General features: G+C 47.8%; 2 protein-coding genes and 1 long non-coding RNA gene across 15 annotated transcripts in view; 1 reads left to right on the forward strand and 2 right to left on the reverse strand.

Annotated features, from left to right (window-relative positions):
- The window catches only part of Abcc3 (ATP binding cassette subfamily C member 3), a 50,840-nt gene extending 42,751 nt beyond the window's left edge, over positions 1-8,089 (reverse strand). The window contains exon 1 of the mRNA XM_027424362.2: positions 7,951-8,089. Within this exon, the coding sequence (XP_027280163.1) occupies positions 7,951-7,995 (45 nt within the window). The 5' untranslated portion in view covers positions 7,996-8,089. The remainder of the gene's footprint in view (positions 1-7,950) is intronic.
- A 60-nt stretch (positions 8,090-8,149) lies between these two features.
- On the forward strand, positions 8,150-23,847 carry LOC103162054. 4 transcript variants are annotated; one of them, XR_004770663.1, is made up of 3 exons: positions 8,150-8,432; positions 9,936-10,474; positions 23,732-23,847. It is a non-coding gene; the product is annotated as an uncharacterized LOC103162054 (long non-coding RNA). The 4 variants fall into 4 exon arrangements; XR_004770661.1 differs by lacking the exon at positions 23,732-23,847 and adding an exon at positions 12,174-12,408; XR_004770662.1 differs by lacking the exon at positions 23,732-23,847 and having other exon boundaries at positions 9,936-10,195; positions 10,382-11,197.
- The window catches only part of Cacna1g (calcium voltage-gated channel subunit alpha1 G), a 65,150-nt gene continuing 63,070 nt past the window's right edge, over positions 23,657-25,736 (reverse strand). For all 10 annotated transcript variants that reach the window (XM_035447195.1, XM_035447196.1, XM_035447197.1 and 7 more), the window contains one exon: positions 23,657-24,691. In XM_035447195.1, coding sequence (XP_035303086.1) covers positions 23,960-24,691 — 732 coding nt within the window. In that variant the 3' untranslated portion in view covers positions 23,657-23,959. The remainder of the gene's footprint in view (positions 24,692-25,736) is intronic.

Here is a 25,736-nt window from a genome sequence, read left to right on the forward strand (position 1 = left end):
GGTGGGATACAGGCATAGTGATACATACCTACTATCCAAGCTCCAAAACAACCCACTCTAGACTACTACCTTGTCTCAAACAAAAACAGCCCCCCCCACACACAAAGATTAAGCACAACTCTGTGGCCATTTGATATTTCATCATCCTTTTCCTTTGACAGGAAACCTCACCTACTTGACCTAGATCGCTCTAGAATCCGGCCTCTTCTCCATTCTCTACTCTATGCCTGAATTATTTTCAGAGCCCTCCCTCTAGTTTGCTGCTTCTGGCTCAGCTACTTGTCCTTACATTCTCTTACTGAGTACAACAGGAAAAGACCTATTGGAAGCCTAAGCCAGATCACACACCCATTGAGCCATTTTGCCTTTTTTTTTTTTTTTTATAACCAGCATTTAAGGACAAATCAGGAAATGTCACACAGCCCTCAGAATCATTATCAGCTTCCTATGTGTCTTACCTTCTTGCCTCAGTCTGCCTTAGGACCCTGGCAGGGGAGCTGGCCATCTTCAGGTGTTCCATCTCCACTTGCCTCCGAACCCTCACTGTCTGCAGGCTTTGCTTAGATTATACTGTCTCGTGAAAGTTCATCTTGGCTTCCTGATTAGAACTGTGACCCGCCCAAGCCCCTTCTTAACCCTGCACCCAAGCCCCTTCTTTCCATTCGATTGTCTCCATTGACCGTTATCATCTTCTCCCATTTGATACAAGTGAATTGCTTTTCAGTTATGGATTTTCTACCTTCTCCTACCGGAGTATGTGATCCCTGAGGACAGGTTTGCTAAAGGAGGGCTTTTGTTGACCATGATGCTCCTCCCTGTCTAGAGTTATACCTGTAACTCCAGCTCCAGGGGACCCAACTTCTGGCCTCCTCGGGCAACTGCACTTACAAGTGCAGATGTATACACAGACATGCCTTACATAATTTAAAATTATAAAAATAAAACCTAAAACAGTAGCGACAAACAGGCTTTGGAGTGCAAATGGCCTACATTGGAGGCAAGGACTGAAAGTCTGTGTCTATTCCACCCCCCCCCCCCACACACACAGATTACCTCCAGAGTCAGGACACCTGCTAGGCCGTGCTCTTGTCCAGCGGGGGCTATGCTGTGTGTGGAACAGGGTGTGGTTGAGAATGGGGTCTCATGCCTGGATTGGCTTTCTCCTCTATCCCACCTTAACCAAGTGGCTTTGGTCCTTCCTTAAGGAAAAACACTCAGGCAGGACCTCCAGAGCTCAGAACACCTTTCTGCCTATCATTTCTGGGCACTCAGCCAGTGCAGACACTGGCTGAACAGAATGTATGAATGAGAACTAACGTGCTCTCCTGAGTCCTGGCTTCAGTAGCTGAACACCGAAACAGCATCATGCTGTTTCTCTATCACCAAGCGCCATCTTAACAACCAAAGGGGCTTCTAGCCTACGATACTAAAGTGTAAGTGACACGGAGGACAGGGACAGTAGAAGCCATTCTCTGGACTCCCTCAGGCAGAATGGAGGGGAGCTTAAGGAGCTCTTCCACTCCTAGTCTGAGGAGCACCAGTTGGGAGGCAGCCCAGCCACACAGTCCTGCTGTAGTCATGTACTTGGTTTCCACAGCAACAGCAGCTTCCTTAATACTGTGATTAAACAGCTGGATGGAGCTGATAAGGCAGAAGGTCCAGCACCTAGAATGGACCACGGGGCAGATGCCCCTTAATAGGGACCGAGGCTGAGATCCCTGTGGACTCAAACCAATGGTAGGGGGAGGGGAATGAGGACTCCTGAGTTCTGTGCCCCAGTTCTGCCAGCAATCTCCCAGGCCTCAGGCTGCTGACAGGCTCTGTGCAAAGAAGATTCATTACTTCCTCAATCCTGTATGGTGGGGTGGGGGTCATCTGCGCTAGACAGCTCCTGAGGTCACTGGGAAGTGACTGATTGGCGAGATCACATGTCTCATCAGAAACTGGGGGAAAGAGAGAGGGCATGTTCTAATTCCCTTTCACCCTCAATGAGCTGCTTAGACAAAAACAGGGTGCCTGGGAGACCCAAGAGGGCTATGCTGGCCCAGCCTGTAGCTTGAAGGTCTAACACATCTTTCATTCCTATCTGGTATCCCAGAGGGTTTTGGTTTTTGAGTCACTGTGTGCCAGGACATCTGGGACCCATGGTGAACATGGAACTTGAGCCTAGGCAATGTAACCCAAGTCCCAGGCCCCATGCTTGGGGTGGAGTCTGCTTCCTTGGTGCCCTGTCAGCATTAGTGTGACATTCACCAGCATCAGCTCCCTCAAATCACTGGTCATTCTTGTCCCACACTGCCTGCCTTTCCTCCTGCAGTTCATCCATGGAGCTGAGGGGTAAGGGCTGTCAATATCTGGCAACGGACCAGCTGCTGAGTTCTGGGAGTAAACTGAACTAGAAACTGGAATGTCCTGTTTGGAAGAGAACTCCAATCCAGGCTCAAGACCCCATTCTCAACCACACCCTGCTCCATACACAGCATAGCCGACGCACCCCCCCCCCCCAAGAGCATAGCCTGGCTAGTGTCCTAACTCCAGAGACAACCTGTTGGGGGAGTGGGCATAGTCACAGACTTTCATTCCTTGCCTTCCGATGTAGGCCATTTGTGCTCCAAAGCCTGTTTGTTACTACTGTTTTAGGATTTATTTTTCATAATTTTTAGCTATGTATAAGTGTGTCTGAGCATACGTCCGCACTTGTAAGTGCAGTTGCCCAAGGAACCAGAAGTTGGATCCCCTGGAGCTGGAATTACAGGTGTTCATGAGCCAGCCACCTGATGTGGGTTCTGGGAATTGAATTCAGGTCCTTTGGAAGAGCAAGAAGCATTTGTAACCACTGGGCCATCTCTCTAGTCTCTATTGTTTGTTTTGTGGGATGGGCTCTTATGTGGACCAGGTTGACCTTGAAGTAGAAATGCAGCTGAGAAAGTCCTTGGATCCTCCTGCCTCCACGTGCCAAGTGCTGGGGTTGCAAGTTGGTGCTTGGAATCAAACACAAGCTTTGTGCAGGCTTGGCTAGCACTCCTCCAGCATCTTCAGCCCTTGGTTTGTTCGTTTTAAGACCTTGCCATATATAGTCAAGGGTAGCCTCAAACTCATGTCAATCTGCTTCAGCTTTGAGAACACCAGGATTACAAATGTGTCTCCAAGAGGTCCCTAATACCTAGAGCCCTAAGGTTTAGAGCACCTGAATTATGGCCCTGGACCACAAGCCTGATGCTCATCCTCCCAGAATCATCACCAGGCAGCTCCAGAGCTGAAGAGGGTGCCAGAACCACCTAAGCTCAGCTAGACCCAGAGAGTGAGTGACTTTCCCATAGTGACACACCTAGTAGCCAAAGAAGGAGACATGGGGATGGGTCTTCAAGGTACCAGGACTCAACCCCTCCTTAGGCTGAGTGAGTAGCTAAGGAAGCAGTGGGAATACTTACCTTTTCCACGTGGGCCTGACCCTTGTGGGACTTATGGGACCAAGAGCTGCTGCTAAGTAGATTTACATTTGGAACAATGAGAAACCAGGGAAAGAAGAGTCCAGAAATCAGGGAGGAGGAACCAGAGAATCTCCATGGGCTCACTGAATTGGAAGGTAGGATCACCTCCTTTTCTTGCTTGAGTTCTCTTCCCACAAGGTAGCTTCAAATCAGGTACTTACTTATACACCCCTGGTGACAGGGAACCCACTACTTTCCAGGCAGTCTTGATTATTTTGTATACATGCAAAGTTAGCCTCTGGATTTCTATGCTTCCAGGGGGCATAGGATCAGGGTTAATTATGCAAACAGATTAAACTTTCTGAGAGCAAACAGTCCAGGCCTCTCTATGTACTCCCATCATCCCAGTGAGTGCTGTCTAACCCATCTCAAAACAAACTAACCCTCTAGGTACAGGGCAGCAAGTCTGAGCTGAGATAATCTATAATCTCCTCTGTCCTGGAGGCACCCTTGGTCTCTTGCATCTGAACTCACTCTTCAGGGTTTTGGGGGTTTTTTGTTTGTTTGTTTTTGTTTTTTTTTTTTTTTTGAGGCAGGGTTTCTCCGTGTAACAGTCTTGGTTGTCCTGGAACTCATTCTGTGGACCAGGCTGGCCTTGAACTCAGAGATCCTCCTGTCTGGAGAGCCTCCTGAGTGCTGGGATTACAGGCGTGCACCACTGCCACCACCACCCATCTGGGTTTTGTTTTTGAGGATCTCATGTAACTCACCTCAAATTTGCTGCATAGCTAGAGACTATCCTGTAACTCCTGATCCTCCTGCCTCTACTTCCCAAGTACTGGGATTATAAGCAGGTACCACTATGTCCTGTTCTTGTTTTTTGAGACCGAGTCTTCCTCTGGCCTGGTAGTCTTTGGAACTCATTTCCACAAAAATTTAAGGTTTACTCTGAGATGTTAACAAGATGAGATGAGGATGGGGAGGGTGAAGGAGAGGTGTCACGGCACCTAGCAAGTGCTGTGTGTGAATATACAGGTGTGGGTGTCCACTGGATCACAGGGCCCCAGATTCCTACCCTTCCAAGGAGTGGAGCTGAATCTGTCACAGGCATTAGCTCCCTGATGCCCAGGAAACAGCTGGAACCATAACCTCTGGCCCAACAGTTTGCCAACCGTTTTCTCACAGGACCAGGGCTCTAACACCCATTCTGACCTTGTTCCTCTCCATCTTCCCCCCAGTAGATAGGATTACAGGGACCTGCCAACAGAACTTCTTGCTTCTCAACTTTATTTCACATTCTCCATTTCCTTTGATCTCTACAAAAATCTCCCAAGGTAAGCAGCAGGTGGCTCATTTCCTCATTTTGCAACTGGAGAAAGAAAGGCGATGGGAAGCTAGGAAATGTCTGGGTAAGCAAATGACCAGAATGGCCTGACCACCGCACCCTTTGTTCCCTTTTCTTCTACGTTCAGGTTTCCCTGGCTACCCCTAGTCACTTCTCACCACAGCTCCTAAGGTTTAAGGGTGTAGTTGAATTATAGACGATGCAAATGAAATGCAAGATAGCATTAAAATCCGAGTAGCCCAGAATGTCAGGCTTTTGGGTAACTGAGCTACAGCTTAGGCTCCAGCCTCCTGGCCTGAGCCCCTTCTGCATCCTAGCTCTGCAAACTCCTGGGGCTGAACTAGAGAAGCTTTCTGCTTTCTTATACCCCAACATGAAGCCACTGATAAGTGCAGCCAGGAATGGCCTTCAGAAGCCAAGATCATGCAGAAGCTGGAGGATGTTTCCAGTCTGGGGTGGGTAGTCTTCGGGGGTCAGTTCCCTGTTATTGAAGATATCTAAGCAGGGACCTCCTCAAAGGGTCACAGTAGAGATGAACTTCTAACCATGTGGCCTCATGACCAGTGTTAAGTTCCACAACCAGGGTGCTTGAGGCTCAAAAGCACAGCAGACAGTGTCACAGGCATCTTGCCTCTTACTTAGTCCAGTGCTCTGAAGCAACACTGTGACCCTGCCACGGCCATACCAGCCATGTGTCCTTTTCTCCCCGAGACTCTACCTTGAAGTGTTGGGTTAGTTAAGCCCTTGCCATAGCATGGCTCTGAACTTGGGGACCGGGAATCCCGAGGTTTCTAGCTCCACGATCTGGGAGCATTGCCCTGGGCAATTCTAATTACTCGTGGCTTCATGGCCATGTAGGAACAAGAAAGGTTGCTTCCGAGGCTCAGCATAGCTGCCCTCCTGATTTTCAAACTTTTTGCCTAGTCACTGCTACCATGCCCATGCTGTAGTCACGCCTGCCAAGCCCAAGTGAGTAGAGCAAAGAGGTGCACTGATAAGCCAAGGATCACCTCTGGACCTTAGAGAAGAGTTGGCCACTCCAGTGTGGATGATGGGGTGAGGGTGGGGACTCCTTGAGGTTTGAGCTAGAACCAGTTAGTGATCCAAGGAAAAAGAGTGGTCCCCAAAGACATTTTTGATTTTTTTTTCGAGATAAGGTCTCCTGTATCTTAGGCTGGCCTCAAACTTGTCCTGTAGCCAAGAATGACCTTGAACTTCTGGTTCTCCTACTGCCATCTCCCAAATACAGGATGACAGACTGCTCTGCCATGTTCAACTTCTAGACATTTGGTGGGCGGGGGTGGAGGGGAGTACTCTATTGCTCTCACTTCTCTCAAATCCACATAACACTAACACCTTGTGCCCAGCCTAGTCCAAGATACCTTAAATGACAACCTGACTTCTACACACATACCTATGAACACACAGGCATATAACACATGTCTGTGCGTAACACCTCACCTTCACCCCTGCACACACATGTCTGCATATACCAGTTACATATACACAAATATGTGTACAAAAATATGCCATAATGGGGGCTGGAGAGATGGCTCAGAGGTTAAGAGCACCGACTGCTCTTCCATAGGTCCTGAGTTCAATTCCCAGCAACCACATGGTGGCTCACAACCCTCCCTTATTAGATCTGGTGCCCTCTTCTGGTGTGCAGATAGACATGGAAACAGAATGTTATATACATAATAAATAAGTAAAATCTTAAAAAAAAACAACACACTGCTCTGAATGTGACCAAAGAGATAACAGCTTCTGTAGATACAACAAAAAGTTCGGAGAGAGCAGAAAACAAATATATATATATATATATATATATATATATATATATATATATATGCCATAATGGAAGAAGACTTACTGACTAGGATTCTGAGTCTAGCTTTGGAGCCAGCCTAGGGTGGGCAGCCCAGAGTAACCAGAAATTAGCCCCTGTGAAACTAAGATTATACAGTCAGTTGCCTTGCCTGGTTTAGGAGCGCTGAGGCTGCACACACTTCAGATACCCAAGATACCCTATGAAAGGATTTGATGAGAGCCACAGAAGGTTGCACAGAAGGTTGCTTTTGGACAGTACTAGTGTACTGTACACCCATTGTTCCCCCTCTGGTGCCTAGACCCTCTCAGGCCTGGCTATACACCCCCTCGCCTGGGATCAGCGCCCACATAGTCTGCTTTTATTATCTTTAATCCAGCTCTGGTTTCATTGTATTGGGTGCTTTGGGACAAGTTCCTTCCTGTCTGGACCTCCTTTCCCCATCTATCAAAGGAGAGGGTTGGGCTAGAAGACTCAGTCTTCCCCCCCCCCCCGCCCCCTGTCCACCCCCCCTCTCTCTCTCCCTCTCCCTCTCTCTCTCTCTCTCTCCCTCTCCCTTGGCTTTTCAAGACATGATTTCTCTTTATCTTTGGTGCCTGTCCTGGAACTCGCTCTGTAGATGAGGCTGGCCTTGAATTCACAGAGATCTGCCTGCCTCTACCTCCCAGAGTTCTGGGATTAAAGGTATGTGCCACCACCGCCCGGCCTCCACCATCCTCTCATGTCCTGGCTGTAAATTGGGCCTCCTTACAGTCCTGCAAGCAGGTATATCTTGTCCACAGAAACAGTGGCTTCCCCAAAAATGGGGCCTGGAAGGTCTAGCTGTACCAAATACCCGACTGATCAGGGCTCTGTGTGCCCTAGGGTGTAGGGCAGGAAGAGTGGGTGGATAACCAAGCCATTGTTAGTGGATCAGGTTCTGGGAGTTTCATTCACTACGGATGCAGTCAAAACGCGAATGCTGCTTCTGTACGCTGGGATCAACTGACAGAGGGGCGGAGACCAACAGGCAAGTGCCAGAACTTTCCAATCCCCGGTGCTCTGCACTACCACGGCAGGAGCTCCTGCCTAGCTCCTCCACCAGGCATGGAAAGACATAGCAGCAAACGTCCTGACCAGGAGACGTTTTGGCATCATGGCCATACACCTTTTCGGCACCCATTGTTCCCCCTCTGGTGCCTAGACCCTCTCAGGCCTGGCTATCCACACCCTCGCCCGGGATCCCCCGGGCACCCACGTCCCCACTCCCGTGACTCCCCCGGAAAGTCGTGGTGGGGCGGGAGACCAGACTTCCGCGGTTAACAACTACTCCCTCCACCGCACGGATCCCGAGACGAGGGCCTTACCCAGAACTTGGAACCCAGCTCCCCGGAGCCACACAGGCGGTCCATGTGGCTCAGGTGTACGGCGGGACTGAGACCTCGGTTCAGCGCAGCCCCAGCAGAACTGCCCGGAGCCGGAGCCGTCGCCTCCGACTCTCAGCTCGATCGATCGGCACTCCTCCCGGCCCCGCCCTTGGGTCCTCTGGTCAAGTTCTCCCAGTCTGTCTCAGCGATTGCAACACGGGTCTCCGCCTCAGTAAAACTGTTGTTACCTAAAACTGCAACGCTGGAAGGGACTATAGATAGAGTGAGGAAGGGTAGTTGACAGTACTAGTCCCTTCCAGTGGCCCCTGATCTAGACCCCAAAGCTGATAGGCCTGGGAATGAGTCTTCATCGGTTTTCTAATGGGATCTGAAACGCATGTATTTTCAACCCAGTCAGAAAGACTTGGAGAGGCATTTAGCAATCTTCTCACTGTAAACGAAGTCCAGTCGCTTCCGACTTTGTAAGTACAGGATCATCTCAAGTTTCATTATCTAATATGTGAAGTGCTTGTGAGCCCAGTCTCCTCTTCCCCACAAGCTGTCAGCGACAGCAGACACCAGCACCTATGTGTGATGCACAAGTGCATACATGTAGCAGGAGAGTGAGGCATGAAGTTGGTCCCAGTACCAAATAGCTGCGTGTGTGGCTTCCTTGTGATCTTCTTAAGTTGCTGCCTTCTGAAGCTCTTTGGTTCCCTAGTCTTGCCCAGGACACTTCTGCACCCCACTTTTGCACTGGTAAAGAATGGATAATAAAATCCTCCTCATTGGCATTTCTGAGGACCCAACAGAAAATTATATAAAGCATAAGTATTGCAGGTAACATATGCTAATTCTATTTCAGTCTGGCCAGGGAAGAGATGGGCAGTGAGACCCCAGGAAGAGCCCCTTACTGGCACCCTTGTCTTAACGCAGAGCCTTCTCGTTGTCAGCCTTTAAAATGGCCTTCCCAGGTTGGCTGTGCTGAGATGCCCTCCATCTCTCTCTTCCTTAATAGGATCCCAATTTACCACCTCTCCCTGGAGGTGAACAGAAATCTTGGTCTAATTTACCGTCTCTACCTGCAAGCTCCTGCAGTTGGTGTGTGTGTGTGTGTGTGTGTGTGTGTGTGTGTGTGTGTGTGTGTGTGTGTGTGCGGGCCTCCCTTGGCTTTTGTTTCCCAGACAGGACAGGATATTTCTAGCCTCCTGGGGTTTAGTGTAGGTGTTGAAGGGATCCAATAGGACTGTGCCAAAGTGATCATCTCCTACCTCTCTGGGCAGGCAGGAAGTCCTGCAAGTCAGACTAGAGATGAATCAGTAGAGTGGGCAGCGGGGAATGAGGTGGGCTCCCCTTCCCAGGTGGCTGTCCTGGGGACCTGTGCAGATTCTCTCAGTCCTCTAGCCTTTTCTCCTCTTCTTTCGCACCCTGGCTTCCCCTCAACCTTCTCTCTGCACAGAAGACTTTAGGAACGTTCATATCTTGCCAGTGTGCTTTTGGTTGCATTTATTTGTGAAGAGTCTATCTCCCTTGCCAGCCTGAAAGGTCCTCAAGGCAGCAGCCAACCGAGTCACTTCTACTTTCCCTCCATGCCTCAGGTAGTAACTTTGGTGCACTATGTAACCTTAATAGTTACAGGCAAAGTGAGCAAAGTGCCATGGAAGCTCTCTTCCTACCCTGTGGCCCAGGCCCCTAGGCCCAGGGCATTTGGGAATCAGCCTCAAAGCCTTCCGTTAACTTTGAACATGACTTTCCCAGCCTGGCATTTTACTACTGGCTCTCTCTTAGAGTTTGGCCTTCTGATACCCTTTAGGAGGTGAGCTTCTCCAGGTGACCCTTCTGGTTCCTTGGGACCTTCCAGTTCAAGGTCAGCATGGAGTTCACTGGTTAGTGTTCAGATATGAGGACAGGAGTCTGGCTTCAGTACTGGAGCAAAAGACCATCCTCTGTGACATTAGCCTTTCCATCCTCCCTTTCCTTCCCAGGTCTCCCCATACAGGTGGGAGGCTTCAAAGACAACGTGCAGTCCCTGGCGATCCTTGCCTTCCCCCACCACTGGAAATGATCCGAGTTCACCCCTCCTGGTCTCTTATGGAATGTGGCCTCTTTCACACAGTCCTTGAAGAACAAACATAGTGTTTGTGTGACATCATTGTTTTGGTTAATTGGCTCACCAGAGCAATAGATCTCAGACTTTGGAACATCCCACAGTTTGCCCAGGGCCTCAGAGCTTCATCTGGCACAGGTATCTTCTCCTGTATGCAGCTTCCACACATGGCTACTCCAGGCAACTCCCTGGATGGGATGCATTTCCTGGCCCTCGGCTATTGTACTCCTGTCCCCTGTCCCTAGCCCACATTCCAAGCAGCTCTGCAAGACTCCCTAACTTCCCCTGCTCCCTGTACCCACCAAATTCTGTTTATCCTTCAAGATATCTGTCGATACTGGACATGGTATAGCAAACCTGTAAATTTGGAAGATGGGGATAAAAGATCACACGTTCAAGGCCTGCCTCAGCTATGTGGTGAGTGTGAAACTAGTCTATGCTATATGAGAACCTGCCTACTTCAATAACGAAGTCCCCTACATCACAGCCACTGCCTCCCAGAGGACTATGAACATTGGGTATTGAAACTGAATCCTGTCCATCGTTGTATTACTCAGCACCCAGGGCACAAGTGCTTGTCTGAGTCCTCAGGGAGTGTTTGTCATCTGATTGAACAGTTAGTCACATGAAAGAAGGAAGACTTACTCTTGGTGCATTCCTCAGTTCTAGAATTTCTTTGGAAAAGCCAGTGAAGACAGGAACAGTATTTCAAGGAGGAGGCAAGTGAGCAAGACCACAACTGGAGTGAAATCCAGTAGAATTTGTCAGGTTGTTGTTGTCTTTTGGTGCCAGCTCACATGATCTGACTTTATCAGTCATGCTGGGGTTCAGAGAGGTCCTGTAGGAGAATGCATGGATACAGAGCCTGGGAACTGATTAATGGGGGAGGGGAGAGGGACATCCAGCTAGCGGCTGGGTTCTTGAGGGAGTTTATATGAAATCATTAGTTTTTGTAAAATTGCTTGTTTCTTATGATGTTTTCCTGCAGTTATAGGGAAGGAAATTGAGAAGAATGGCTTAAAATTTTTTTAAGTTTAAGTTACTTTGACTTGTTGCTCTTGAGCAAGAGCAGCCAATCCCTTATCCCTGCCTTTTTGTTTATGTATTTGATTTTTTTAAGTAATAAATGGGCTTGCTCAATTATGGCTTGTCACTGGGGATTATAAGGAATGCCATGAGATACATGAATTTCCAAAAATTGTTAAAAAGATGGAAAAGTGAGTGTGTGTGGGGAAATAGAAAAGTTTTACATATATATGGAGAACCACTGTTTGTTTCAATTTGTTTTGAGACTCCCGTTACAGAGAGAGCAGTTGATACGTGTCTGCAAACAGCTCAAGCAGACTTATGTGTTTGAGAGGTAGCAAAGACAAAGCCTGAAAAAGTATCAATGCAAACATGAAGGATTTTTAAGTGACCAAAGAAACTTATCTGAATTACACCCAGTTGCCAAAGATGATTAGGACAAAGATCTCAGGGATTGACTTCTCTTGGGCTAGTGATGGAGGGACCCAACAAGTAACAGTCGTGGCAGGACCAGAGAGTTTGCTGAGTTTGTATCTGTGATACTGAAATTGTTTCTGCGAATCTCTGGCTACTGGATGAGAGAGGGAATGGGGGAAGTGACTTGTAGAAAGAGACATGACAAAGTGGTCAGCATCGTGATTTTCTTTCATAGGGGCCATCCTGTATATGAGCATTGAGTATGTTGAATAAAAACAGGATGAATTCATCTGTGAAGGAGGCTTTGGATAGAGCTAAATGCTGATATCAGGAAGTTTGAGGTGTGAGCCAAGATGGCTTTGTGATGGCTAAAGAAGCTCCATTTTATGCTAGGTATCCATCTTGGTACCTACTAGCCATCTGTCACCCAAGTCCCTGGAAGATAAGTTCCCAGTAACCCTGAATCAGTGGCCCTGACCCAGAAATATACAGCCATGACCTTCTACTTGTTACAATATGACTAACTGCTTTTTTGGCTTTTGTAATTTGCTTATGCAGACACCCAAAGATTATTGTGGGTGGTCTTGATCACTTAACTTGGCAGAGCAGACCAGATTTTGCTTTCTTGTGTAGCTACTTAAGGTCTTCTTGTGTTTTTTGCCTTTAATCCCAGCACTCGGGAGGCAGAGGCAAGTGGATCTCTGAGTTTGAGGCCAGCCTGGTCTACAGAATGAGTTCCAGGACAACCAGGACTACACAGAGAAACCCTGTCTCAAAACAAACAAACAGACCAACAACTACACAAAATAAATAAAATAAAATAAAGTAAAAAATCCCTTCCCCATACTCTTTCTTCATGACAGCCTGAGATTCTGCTAGCAGCTAATCAATAAATCCTTTAATTATAACTGAGTTAAGTCCATGATATTTTCCCAGGGCTCACAAACTCTGTAATAGCTTGAAATAAAAGTGGGATGCCTTGAGCCACATAGTGAGAATCAGTTTGTAAATTGAAAGGCTGAGCAAGGATTTGTTTGAAGGCAGAAGCGTAGTGAAAGTTCTGCCCACTGGTTGGGGCCTGTTTGGGGGGCGGTAACAAAAGAGTGCCATATTCCAGCATCATCACACCATGGGATGGCCAGGCCCATAAGGGAAGTAATGAAATTCCACAGAATCTTTATAGGTGGAAGATGAAGGGAGAGTTGCCCCCCCAACACAAACACACACACAAAAAACAGTAAGAGAGTTATTTGCCATTCTTCTGAGGTCTTCGAGAGAAAGTTGAGATTGTCTTGAGATACAGAAGGGTAAAGATCATCAGGGTTTGTCCAGTGAGTTAGGCAGTTCTGCTTCTGCCTTGAGTAAGAGTGATTGTTAAGTAAACACTTTTTGAGTAGAAAGGATTTTTGCTTGGGTATCATGGGAAGAAACAACTGTTTTCAAATGCTGATAGGGGAAGTTAATTGTCCAGTGGCTACCCTAAAGTCTAAGGGTCTGTGAAAAAGTTGCCTTTGTGATTTGAACTGTGATTGCTGCAATGCAAGGAGTTGGAGTATGAGGGGAGGAGATTAAGTCAGGGTTTCCTTTAAGAGAATCAGAAAGGTGAGGAAGCCGCAGAGGGAATCCCCAAGTAGACAGGCACCCACTGATACTGCTTGAGAGCTGTTGAAGAGAATTTAACATTGTCTTTCTTAGAATAGACAATTGTAATCAGTAAAATTTAATAGAAGAATGAGGAACAGTATGTCCACAAATAGCTCTGTGGAATATTTGATCCAGTAGGGTATATTGCCTTGTTAACCCACCTTTGGCAGAATGTGGGGCTATTGCTCACGCTTGGTGAAGAATATTCCAATGAAAGCAAGACGTAGATGCTTGATTATAAAGAGTAGGTCCTGAAAGGGCAAATCTTTAGCATCAGGGTGTAAAGGAACAGTAAAAAAAAAATCTTAAAATCAATAATAATAATAATAATTATAATAATAGTAGTAACTCGGATCTGGGTGGCTCACACCTTTAATCCCAGTACTTGAGAGGCAGAGGCAGGTGGATGTCTGAGTTTGAAGCCAGTCTGGTCTACAGAGAAAGTTCCAGGACAGCCAGGGATACACAGAGAAACCCTATCTTGAAAACAACAACGACAAAGTAATAATGATAATAACGTTGTAGTTTAAGGTACTGTGGTAGGAGAGACAACACCTGGCTGGAGGACACCAAAGGGATGACGATGAGTGTTAACAACACAGAGGTCATATAAAAGCCTCCGTTTGCCAGAATCTTTGGGAATATAAAGAACAGGAGTATTTCAGTTGCTAAAAGATGAGCCTGAAGTGAACTAGCTGATGTAAATGTTTAATTTACTCTTGAACTAGCTGATGTAAATGTTTAATTCCATTGTCTCCTTTAATGGGTCATTGACTTACCCAAATTCGGGGATCTTTTATCCAGGAAAGCTTGGGTAGGTGTCTTTTGAGTGGCCCTTAGGAAAAAGCATGTTCAACTATAGAGTTGTTACAACCCCAGTGGAACAGGAGGTCTTGTCCCCAAAGGGAACAAGGTCAAGGATAGCCTAGAGGGTTGCAATACGCACTTGGATTCTGGGTAGCAGCGCATACGGCTTCTACACTTGGCAGGGGATGTCTTTTGCCACCATGCCCTTGGGTATCTAAGACTGAAGATCTAAGCATCATTAGAGGGACAGGATTGTTCAGCTGCAATAGAAACATGAGCTTCTGGGTTGATAATGCCAGTTGTGGGGATCTGGTTGACTAAATCTGTAATATGAGGTTCACCAAGAGACAACAGAGTCCAGTATGCATCTGAGCAATCAAGTCTTTTGATTTTGTCAATAATCGTCAGGAGTTTGTGGTGTCAGATAAAATATAATAATCAATTGCTTCAATTGAGTTAATGCTGAAATTTCTTGGAGTAACTGGGAATGAACCATAATATGAATTTGAGCTGTGTAATCTGGGCAAATAAAAACTCTCTATAATCTGATTTGATTTAGCCAAAACATTTATTTTATAGGAAGGAATCCCCATATGCCTGTGGGGAGTCCCATTACTTTTCCTATTGCACCTATATCTTTAACTAAGGATAGATCTAATATTGAATTATTTTTAATAATGTTGATCTTATTGCCTTAGGGTTAGGGGAGAAGCCAGATGGAATGTTTCAAAAGACCTGAAGCAACAAGACCAGCTGTGGCTACAGCTGGCTGTGCTCCTGGCAGCTGGGAGACAGTACAAGGGAGGGGACTCTAGGCTTCCAAGCTGGGGTATAAGAGGGATGGTTTATGTCTCCTGCAGGTCCATAGGGACTCATTTCCTCATTCCAAAAATTGGATCACCTTCTTTATCAAGTTTAGAATGACACTTACTGGCCTAGGGAAAACCCCTGCTATAATTTGGGCATATTTTAAAGGTGGGTTTACCAGGATGAGTTTTATCTGTATCTGTCTGCATTGTTTCTGCAAATGGCCTCTTCTTCCATGTTTAAAGCATGCAGGAGATTGCAGGGCTGCTTTTAGAATTTGGACTTTGTGTTCCAACATTCTGGCATGGTTTGACCTTATCAGTAATAGTATTGATGGCATGCTGTCTTAGTTAGGGTTACTATTCCTGTGATGAAATACCATGACCAAAGCAACTTGGGGAAGAAAGGGCTTACTGGGCTCACACTACTGCCACATCACTATTCATCATAGAAAGAAGTCAGGACAGGAGCTCAAAAAGGGTAGGAGCCTGGAGGGCAGGAGATGATACAGAGGCCACAGAGAGATGCTTCTTATTGACTTGCTCCCCAAGGCTTGCTCAGTCTGCTTTCTTATAGAATCTGGGATCATGAATCTGGGATCACCAGCCTAGGGGGAGGCCCCACCCACAATGGCTGTGCCCTCCCCCATCCATCACTAATTAAGAAACAGGCTGGCTATAGCCCAATGTTATGGAGGCATTTTCTCAGTTGAGTCTCCCACCTCTCTGATGACTCTAGCTTGTGTCAAGCTGACATAAATGTAGACAGCATAAGCACTGACTGCAGGTATTGTGGAATGAAGAAGCTTCTTGCAGTCAAAATTTGCCTTTTCATAAACTAATGAGAGTCCTAAGGTGTGAAGAGGCACTTCATTGTCTGTCACCCTATAGCTTGTCGCTCTATAGACAATTAAGGCGCATTCATACACAACTCTGTAGGTTTTTGCCTGATGGTGGAAGAAGACACTGAAAGAGTGTTATATATAGTCAAGGATCTTATTTCAAGCCCTTGCAGCAGTTCTACTGATCTGTTTACTAACCAGAGTGTTGGTAAGATATAGAGCTACAGTTTCAAAGTTTCCTTGTCTGATTAACTGATCCTAAATACTATTTAGAGAGGGTTGCTGCCTTTGATTATGAGCGACAGTAGGCGGGCATCCATCCCTGGAACTATAAACTATATTGAGCAGTGGTAAGAACTGTTTTCTTAAGGGCTTGCCAGCCAAAAGGTATCATGTCACACGTATTTACTATAACATCTACTATTCCCTGGTAAAGTGGCCTTGGCCTCCATTCTCTATTATGTTCTTTTTAATTTTTTTTTTCTGTGACAGGGTTTCACTTTGTAGCCCTGGCTGTCCTGGAACTCACTCTGTAGATCAGGCTGGCCTCCAACTCACAGAGATTGCCTGCTGCTGCCTCCCAAGTGCTGAGTTAAAGGAGTGTGCCACCACTGCTTGGCTCTATAATGCTCTTTTTAAAATCTTTAAGCAGGAAAACAAGAGCCCTTCATGCTAGGAATTGTCTTCTCTAAAGATAGGGCATGCAGTTAAAAATTCTCCTCTTTGAAGAGCGTCTTCAAGGTATTTTTGGAGGGTGCTTTGTATACATGGATTACTAATTGGCAGAAGATTAGGCTAGGGGCACACAAATTTTAGTAGGTGGTGTTTTTTTCAGAAGTCCCCCCTTTTCCTGTTGATAAGATCCTATAGCTCACCTAATATTGAGAGATCCAGGCCAGCAGATCTGTGATCTGTAGCCCTAACATAATCTCTAAGCAACCCAGCCCTGAGCCCAGAGTCAGTGAAAGAAACACATCCTGGATTTGGGACCCAAGCTAATGAACTTCCCTGAACCCAGAGCCAGAGAAAAACACCCTGACTCCAAAATCAGAGCCAAAAGAACACACTTTGCCCCTAGAATCAGAGCCAGTTAAAGAAATTTGCCCTGGCCCTAAAATTTGAGGTTAAAAGCTAGAAAGGGCCAAAGAAACACAGTTTGGCCCTGAAATCAGAGCCAAAACCAACCAATCCCTGAGCAGGAAAATCCAACCCATTCCTAAGTAGTAAAGTAGTAACCTCTAGCCTAAAGGCATGATGTTTCTGGCCCAGGGAAACAATAAAGTAGTATTCTCTAGTCTAAAATCTTGACTTCCATAGAGTTTAAGTTTAGGGAAGTAGTAACACCTAGCCTAGATGTACCATGACCTTTTCTGAACTTTAACCCTGAGGCGTCAGTCAATCCCAAGACTGTGAATTTGGAATTCCCCTCACCCTCATGATGGACAGCCAGTCACAAGCAGGAAGGTTTGTAATTCCCTAAGCCTTCTCCTCTATAAATACCTCCTCTCCCCACTCAGGGTCTCTCCTACTCTGCTGCTGCTGGACAGAGGGACCTGAGTTAACTTGTAATAAAGAATCTTTGTTTTTTTTGTATCAGATTCAGTCTCCTGGTGGTAATTCAGGGATCCAGACTTTGACCATAACAACATGGTTCCAAAAAAATAAATGTTTCCATTGAACCTATCCTATATAACAGTGTAATCACATATGGTGGCTCACAACCATGTTATAAGATCTGATGCCCTCTTCTGGTGTGCAGATATGTAGGTACATGGAAGCAGGATGTTGTATACATAATAAATAAAATCTTAAAAAAAAAAACAGTGTAATCAGTTACCAATTCCCCACCCCTACCCCCAGGCTTTTATATTTATATATTTATTATGTATACAGTGTTCTGTCTGCATGTATCCCTGCAGGCCAGAAGAGGGCATCAGATCTCATTACAGATGATTGTGAGGCACTATGTGGTTGCTGGGAATTGAAGTCAGGACTTCTGGAAGAGCAGCCAGTGCTCTTAACCTCTGAGCCATCTCTCCAACCCCCAGGCTTCTAAATCAAACATTCTATGATCAGGGTACCATGGACAATACTTCTGAATGATGCTTAAAAGCTCATCAGTTTTGTTTTGTGGCTAAGCCATATAAAAGAAGAAAGACTAACCCTTGGTGAGCTTTACCAAAGAGTGGGCCTCATATATGGAGAAGGGTTTTGGTCTCTACTGTCCTAATCTAATAGTAGTCTAATCTAAAAGAAGTCTAGTCTGAAAGAGTAACCTAATCTAAGAGAGTCTAAAAAAGTAGATGTTGAACAAAGGCCATCCTCTCCATATTGAACAGTACAACAAATCTGGTAATGAAAAGGAGTGAGGAGTCTTTGTCTTCATCTTTTAAAGAGGTCTCATAGAGAGAAAAATTGTCCTTCTGACTCAGAACAGCACACAAAGCCATAATCAGATATTATGAATATATACATGGGCGGGATAATGTTGCTTTCACTGCGCCGCTGCTACCAGCAAATGGTCTTAGACCTGGTTATCACATCTTCCATACACATACATTGTTCTGAGTCAGGGGTTTGATAGATTCCCAAAGGAGAAATAGGGAACATGATACATTTGAATGTCTAAAGCATAGCCACACTGATTACAGTCTTAGAAGGTAATTCTGAACAGGTTGGGTACACAGTCTGTAAACAGAAGGAATACAGAGCTATAAATAACCTTAGAGAACATGTTTAACTTGTTACAGGTTGTGTGAAAGTTCAATGTATAAAGGGAAACTTTAAACAGTATTTCTCAGAATGCCATTTCCACAATAGGCAGGCTACCATGTCCACGAGGAACAGTCCTCGAAGCGAGCACGTCCCACTTGGCTTTTGAGTTTTCAGAACCAAGCTGTTTCTAGCCAAGAGGCTGATGAAAGGAGCATCGAAGGCCATGTGGTTTGAGCTGAGGCATAGAGGAGAACACAATCTGGTGACCAATGCCTCACCCTCCCTTCCCACCTGGCTGTGACTCCAGACTGGGTGGGCGATGCATGTGCTATGCCTCCCCCGCCAGTGAGCATCTCTAGGCAGCCCAGCATTGGGGACTTTCTGGCAAGAGAATGGCAAGAGAAGATCACTGCAAATGCAGAGCAGTGGATAGAAAGCAGGGCAAAGGAGACATGGAGATCTAGGCACAGGAAACGCTGCCTGGAGGCAGAGTGGGCTGGAGTTAATGAAAGGGACAGTGTAAAAAAAAAAAAAAAAAAAAAGCAATGCTACCCTCGCCTCATTATGTTACTCCTTTAAACCCCTTGAAGTCTGGGAACACCCCGAAATTATGCTCCAGCACACACCCTGCCACTCTCTTCTGGCTTCTTAAGCAGAAGGTCTATTTCCTCCAGACAACAGCCTAGTTGGAGCCACCTGGTCCCCTCCCAGTCTCAGCAAGGCTGCCCTCTGCCCCAGCCTGCTGCCCATCTAATTGGCATGCAGGTGCAGACATGACTCCTGTAGCCGATCCCAGAGTTTTCGAAGCAATAATTAATAGGTTCTGTGGGCCTCGGCCAAGCTCATACTTTGAGATAGGCGATAAGGCATGCAGAGTTGTAGAGTTTGTAGCCGAATTCCTTCCTGGAGTTTACTGAGCTGCTTGCCGCACCTTATCCTGCCCTATAGGCGGGGCCAGTCCACAACTAAAGTTGCTTGAGCTTTAAGTCCTGTATCCAACATGCCACCTCTGTCAGGGATCAGTTCATGGCCTTAGGGGGCATCATTGGCACTAGGGGCTCATCCTCCCTATCCACTTGGTTGGCTTGCCAGCACTCAGATGGCATATTCCAGTCCAGGCTTCCCCACAGACAAGTTCTTCACTGTAATCTGTTTCCTCTTTGGGGGTTATATGGTGCTTATGTCTGTGGAAGGATCCGCCAGGGCTGGTGGTATCTTCTCCCTGGATTCATCCCTCTTCAGAAAAGACTGTGTGGCGCCAACTGAGAGTGCTTGATGCTGCCACTTGGTGTCTGATGCACTCACTACACTGCTGTCACAGAGGTGGGGGCAGGTTGGCAGCTCAGCTGGCCAGGGGTGAAGAAAAGAGACCATAGGGCACCTGGCTGTGATGGGTGGGGAGAATGTTTGTAGATGAAACCGAAGCCTATTTGGAAAGTGGGCAGAGGCCTAGGTGGGGACAGGAAAGGAGAAGGGTGGAGACAGTGGTGGTTGAGGAGAGCAGGTGCCAAAGTTTCAAAGAGCAGAGCCATTCTAGGGAAGTGTGTTGCCTGGAAACCTGGAGTGACTGAAGAACCTGAGGGTGCTTGGAATTCCTGGAAATCACCCAGAGTTAAAGGATGACGCCCCCACCATTCCTGAGACTAGGATCAGGTTGGAGGCTACCATCTCACCAGGTGGGAGGCAGTGGACCTCTCTAAGTCACCAAGTATGCCACGTGAAGAACACATGAACATTTCTAGAAACCAAGTGTGACTGCTTTAAGAAGGGGTCCCTGGCCACGCCTTTAGTCCCATCACTCGGGAGGTAGAGGCAGGCGGATCTCTGTGAATTTGAGGCCAGCTTGATCTACAGACCTACATAGGGAAACCCTGTCTCAGAAAAAGGGAGGGTCCCTAGCCTCCTTTTAAACTCTTCATTTTGTAAGCACGGTTCTACCAATCACTTTCCATTCTCTCATCGGATGAGACTAGCCTGAGGTGGTACAGGCTGCAGAAGGGTCAGCCCTGGAGTCAAATCCTAACTCTGCCAAATTCTGGCTGTGTGACCTCAGGCAAGTCCCTTAACCTCTATGAACCTGCTGCTGCCTGGAAAAATGCTAGCTGGGTGCTTCCCTTGCTTAAGCGGTTGGAGGAGTGAGAGACTGTGTGTGAGCCTCAGGTTTGTTTTTAGCACCAGCTCAGATCACTCCTCTTCCCAGTTCCCCACCCCCAGACAGGCCTTTTCCTGGAGCCTTGGGGGTGGAGGAAGCTGCAGCAGCCACGCCTGAGGTGGAGGCCTGGTGCTCTTGACACAATTTCGTCTTTGAACCCCAGGGAGAAGACTGAATGGAAGCGAGGCACCCAGAGAGATAGATGCTCTCATTTCCAAAGGCACCCCCCATCTCAGAAGCTCCTGTTCAGTTCCAAGCCTGCCTTGGAGGTCCTAACCAAAAACCTGCCGTCTCCTTAACCCCATTTCAACTTCCCTGAGACCACCAGCCCCCATTCCAAGACTCAGCAGCAGTCTCTTCTTCTTTGGAAACCTTGCAGTGAGACCCAACAGTTTCTTTCCATCACCAATGTTAATGTTTTGTTGGTGGTTTTTGTTTGTTTGCTTTTGACGGGGAGTGTCATGGAGTCCAATCTGGTTTCCAACCCACTATGTGGTGGAGGATGACCTTGTAATCCTGATCCTTCTGCCTCCACCTCCCAATGGCTGAGATTACAGACAAGCATCCCCATGCCTAGCTGATAAAGACTTCGAGTTGTTGGGAGAGTGGCCACAATACTCACCCCCAAAATATCCACCTTGACTCTGCTATTAATATGCCCACAACACCATCCAGCTGCCCCTGTAGGCACTGCTCCCTGCCAGAGACGTGCTCAGTTGTGGAGTAGGAGGCAGGGGTATTGTCCTTTCATTGGGTGGATCACAGTAGATTTCTGGAAAGCAACTCTAAAGCATACTCAGTGTGGCCCCAAGCAAGCTTCCTTGGTCCTTTCTGGGAAGGGAGAACCAGGGGAAGGGGGATGTTAGAAAGAATTAGGCAGGCTATGCATTACCTCATGTGGCATGATGGTATTACTGCACCACTGTGTATTCACAGAGGCAGGGAGGGTGGTGAGGGAGGTCTGTCTGGGTGAGGGGAGAGGATTCATCTTTCTGCTTCACCTTGGCCCAGAATCTTCTAACCACTAGAAGAAGGGGGATTCCCAGAACAACCCCTTCCCAAACCTCCCACCCATAAGACACAGACAGTTACAGAATTCTACAAAAATATGAAAGCTTAATCTCCAGATCCAGGTGGCAAAACTCTAGGAATTTTATAAGCTCCCCTCCCCCGCCCCAAAAAAAAGAAAAGGAAAAAAAAAAAAAGACAGAAGAAAGAAAAGCCAGCTTCTACAAGCACCCTGTTTCTCCAGCTGAGAGGGCTAGAGGGATTAGAACTTGGCACTGTCATAAACCCTAGGAAGATCAAGCCAGGTGTTTGCTTCCATGAGTGTTATCATTTCTGTCCAATAGAGCAACCAGAAAAGCTCTCTCAGCTTAGGAAATAGGCCAGAGGATGGACGCCTGCAGGCCCAGCCTCCCAGCAACCAGTAACCTGGCACTCTGGCTCCCAGCTGCCTGTGCAGATGGGGACTGTGGGTGAGGGTTGCCGCTGAGGTCTCAAGAATCCAATCCAGGGTTGGAAATGTAGCTCAGTGGTAGAATGCTGCCTCAGATATGTAAAAACCCTAGGTTTGATTTCTACTCCAAAGCATGAGTACACACACACACACACACACACACACACACACACACACACACACACACACACACAGAGAGAGAGAGAGAGAGAGAGAGAGAGAGAGAGAGAGAGAGAGGAGGGGGCAGGGCTGGCTTAAGAGGGACAGGGATGCTCAAGGGAGTGGAAATGGGACAGATGCTTGGGGTGGTTGATGGGTGACAGGCTGGCTGAGTCCATGACTACTCCCTCTTAGTACTAGGACTTCAACCAAGAGACGTTTGGCAGCAGTAGCACCAGAAAGGTGGTTCTGGGTCAGGTGGCTCTCCCCACCCCTGCCCCCCTGCACTGATGGCCTTTCCCCCATCTTCCCTCTCTTCTAGCTCCCTCCCACTGGGCAAGCAGCAGCAGACCATGTAAGCACCTTGCTTGTATCATTCATCACCCCTCAGGGAGTCAGCGTCCTAGCTCAGTATTCTGGCCACCGCCAGTCCTCCGCCTTCATCAGGAGGTCTCCAGCCCTGGTCCCTGCAATCTCATCCTCGGGAGGGGACAACCTGCTCTGTTTACACAGATTAATCTCAGTATCAGCGGGCAGGTAGAGGAGGCCCAAGGCTTTAGCCCAGACACCTCAGGTCACCACCCAGCCAGAGTGTGGCAAATGCCTGGGTGGAAGAATAGGTTAGGAAAACCAGGAAGCATTTGCCCCTCCCCCACTAGCCCCTAGATTTAGACCCGCAGCAGCTGAGGCTGCCTCCCAGCCTCCATTGGCCCCATTAACCAAAACAGCTTCATTATGCCAATTTCTAGCTTTCAATGTGCGGCTGATAGCTGTCAGCAGAAATAAGAATTAATCTGGAATTACTCACATTCCCCGAGCCGCCTGGCTCTGAGGATGCGATAAAGCTTTGACAGAAAAACAGAAGCCCCCCTTCCCGCCCCACCTCGCCCGCCCAGCTCTGCCAGGCACAGGGTCCTCTTCTCTGCATGCTGGCAGGGGAGGTGCAAGGATGGAGCCCTCCATGGCTGGGCATTTGAGCTCCTCCCCTCTTAAACACACAGCTCATACATACCAATGCGCACACACTCAACACACACAGCACACATGCACCTCCCCCCTAGACACAGAAAGGCAGTCGAAATTCTTCCCCCCCCCAGCTCCCCACGGCCATCTGAACACACCTATCTCTCCATCCCCTTTGCTTTTACTCTGGACTGTGATTAACTTTTTATTTTGGAAAATTACTTTATTTTATATAGATATATAGATATATAGATATGTATGTATGTATATATAAAAAGGTTCCATTTCATTTGTAAAATCTCGGGTTTTTTTTCTCTTTTTCTCTTTTTCCCCCCTACAGAAAACGATGACGAGGTTAAAGGAGAAAATAAGTTACATGACAGTTTCCAAAATGGTTCTCGCTTTCCACTGAAGATGGGGCCACCGTCGGGTTGTGATGCACTCACGGTCCCTGCTTGTGCTTTACAAGAAGAGGGAATATAACTAGATTGGTTATTTTAGGTTAAAATAGCCAAGAGACAGACGCCTTCGCCTCAAAAATATTCTGAGACACATAAAAGTAGAAGGAAACAAGTCTCTTCAGTCACAAAATGTCGTACATCCGGCATATACTAGATTCAATTAATTTAATAAAATAGAATATACATAGAGATTCTGCACAAACGTATTGCTTTCTCCCAACAGCTCCTGGTGTCGGGAGCCTCGGCCACACTGGGCTTCTCCCTCTCTTCCCGGAGGCGGTGGTGCCAGACTCTCTGGAAGTCCTGCTTGTGATCACCCAGCCACTAAGAAAGGCAGGAGCAGCGCCTCGCTGTGTACCAGTGTACGTGGGACCTGTCAGAAACACTGCCCAGGAGGCGGAGCTAGGATCTGCACCCAGTAGAGAAAGGTGAGAGGGAGAGTGGGTGGGACTCAGGGGTCCAGGTCTGTTGGGTCAGAGGACAAACCAGAGAGACTCAGTGCGTCTTTCTTTGGGGAGGGTGAGGCAGCCGTGCTGTCAAGGGGGCCGGAGGCTGAGGGATCCTTGGAGTCACTGGATGGCGCCCTCCTCCTGAGGCAGACACCAGGACTGCATGGGGGCCGAGGGCCCTGGCTCTCCGGGGGGTCTATAGAGATACTGGGTGGGCTGAGTTTTTTCTTAGGCCGGCTCCCAGGGCCCCCAAGAGGTTGGCCCCCCAGGCTTGAGGGGCTTGGACATAGGCGGGGTTGGGAGCCACTGTCCAGGCAGCTGACCGCAATGGAGTGTCTCCTTTGTTCATCTAGCCAGGACCCAGGCCTGCGCCGGCAGCTCTGCGCCTCTACACTGTAGCACTTCTTCAGGTCCCGTGGGGACAGGGGTTCCTCCTGGCTGCTGGGCAGGAGGTCTCCTGAAAGCCAGCTCAGCTCCGTGTCCAACTCTAAGCTGCTTCTGGTCTCTGGAGGCTCCTTGGCCCAGCCGGGGTCCAGGCCTGGGCAAGCGGCTGGCGGGCGGATGTGCTTGGAGACCTTGCTCTGGCTGCTGGACCGCTGCTGCACCTGGATGCTCGACCCGCCCCAGAAGGATGAGGATCGGGTCAGAGGGCAGGAGGGCCCACTCACCTCTGACAGCAGGTCTTCCCGGCTACCCAGGCCCTGTACATCCAGGGAGTCAGTCCTTATTGCTGCCTGTGGGGAGTGGGTGCAGGGCTCAGGCCAGGGATTTCCTTTCCAACATGGATTGCCTTTTATTCTGTCAGGCTGGGTGTTCCAGAGCCCTGTGAAGCTCCAGGACCACCCTATTAACTTCTCTTGTTGAGAGAAGGGGGCCATGAGCCCTCTGAGATCCATGGTCCATACCTCCCCCCAACTTCAACCAACAACCCTTTCTTCTGTCCTCCGTGCTCCAGTTCCTCAAATCCTGCAAGAGGAGCTCTGCAGTTTTTGGGCCCTGGGAGGCCAGAAAGAACTCTGCTTCCTTAGCTGGGCCATTTTGTGTCTCTAGCCTTTAGGGAGAGCAAGGCAACAATTCCCTTGGCCTCGAATTCCTTCCCAACAAGTGTCCCTCACTCTTCTGAGCACGGGTTTTCTGTGATGAGTGCCTGGTAATCCACTTCAAGTAAAACTAACCCTTGTCTCTTCTGGATTCCCTGCTACAACCCACACAAGCACCTTGCAGCTATAACCTGCGGCTGCAGTGTTCTGGGGACATGTGTGCCTCCATTCTTAGACTGAGCTCAGAGAGCAGGAACTGTGTCTCAGTACCTAGTAGCAGGAAGCTGCTGGGTGAGTGGGTGCAGGATGAGGGGACCATGCCTGCTGCCCAAGAGCATGAGACTGAGCAGCAGTCATATATCTGTGCTCAGGAGCCACAGACACCAACACAAGGCACGCAAGCCTCACGTGGTGAGGCTTAGCCACTCTTCTGGCTCACAAAAAGTGGATCCCTGGGTTGGTCAAAAGTACAGATACTTAAACCTGCCTTATATCCCTGAGTTTAGCCCAAAGTGTGAAGAATTGAGGGAAACTCTGGGCCTGGGATTGGGGGAGCCTTGGTACCTGGGTACCACATTCACAGGATGTCTGTTGCCATGGTAACAACCAGTCAAACAAGGTATGTGCATGGGGTGGAAGGCAAACTCCAGCCACTTCTGCTTTACCCAGTACCATGTCCCTAGTACCTAGAGCTGCTGTATCATCGGCACACAGTACACTTTTACTGGAAGAATGAAAA

The sequence above is a fragment of the Cricetulus griseus genome, chromosome 7 (genome assembly GCF_003668045.3).
Source record: "Cricetulus griseus strain 17A/GY chromosome 7, alternate assembly CriGri-PICRH-1.0, whole genome shotgun sequence".
NCBI classification, from domain to species: domain Eukaryota; kingdom Metazoa; phylum Chordata; class Mammalia; order Rodentia; family Cricetidae; genus Cricetulus; species Cricetulus griseus.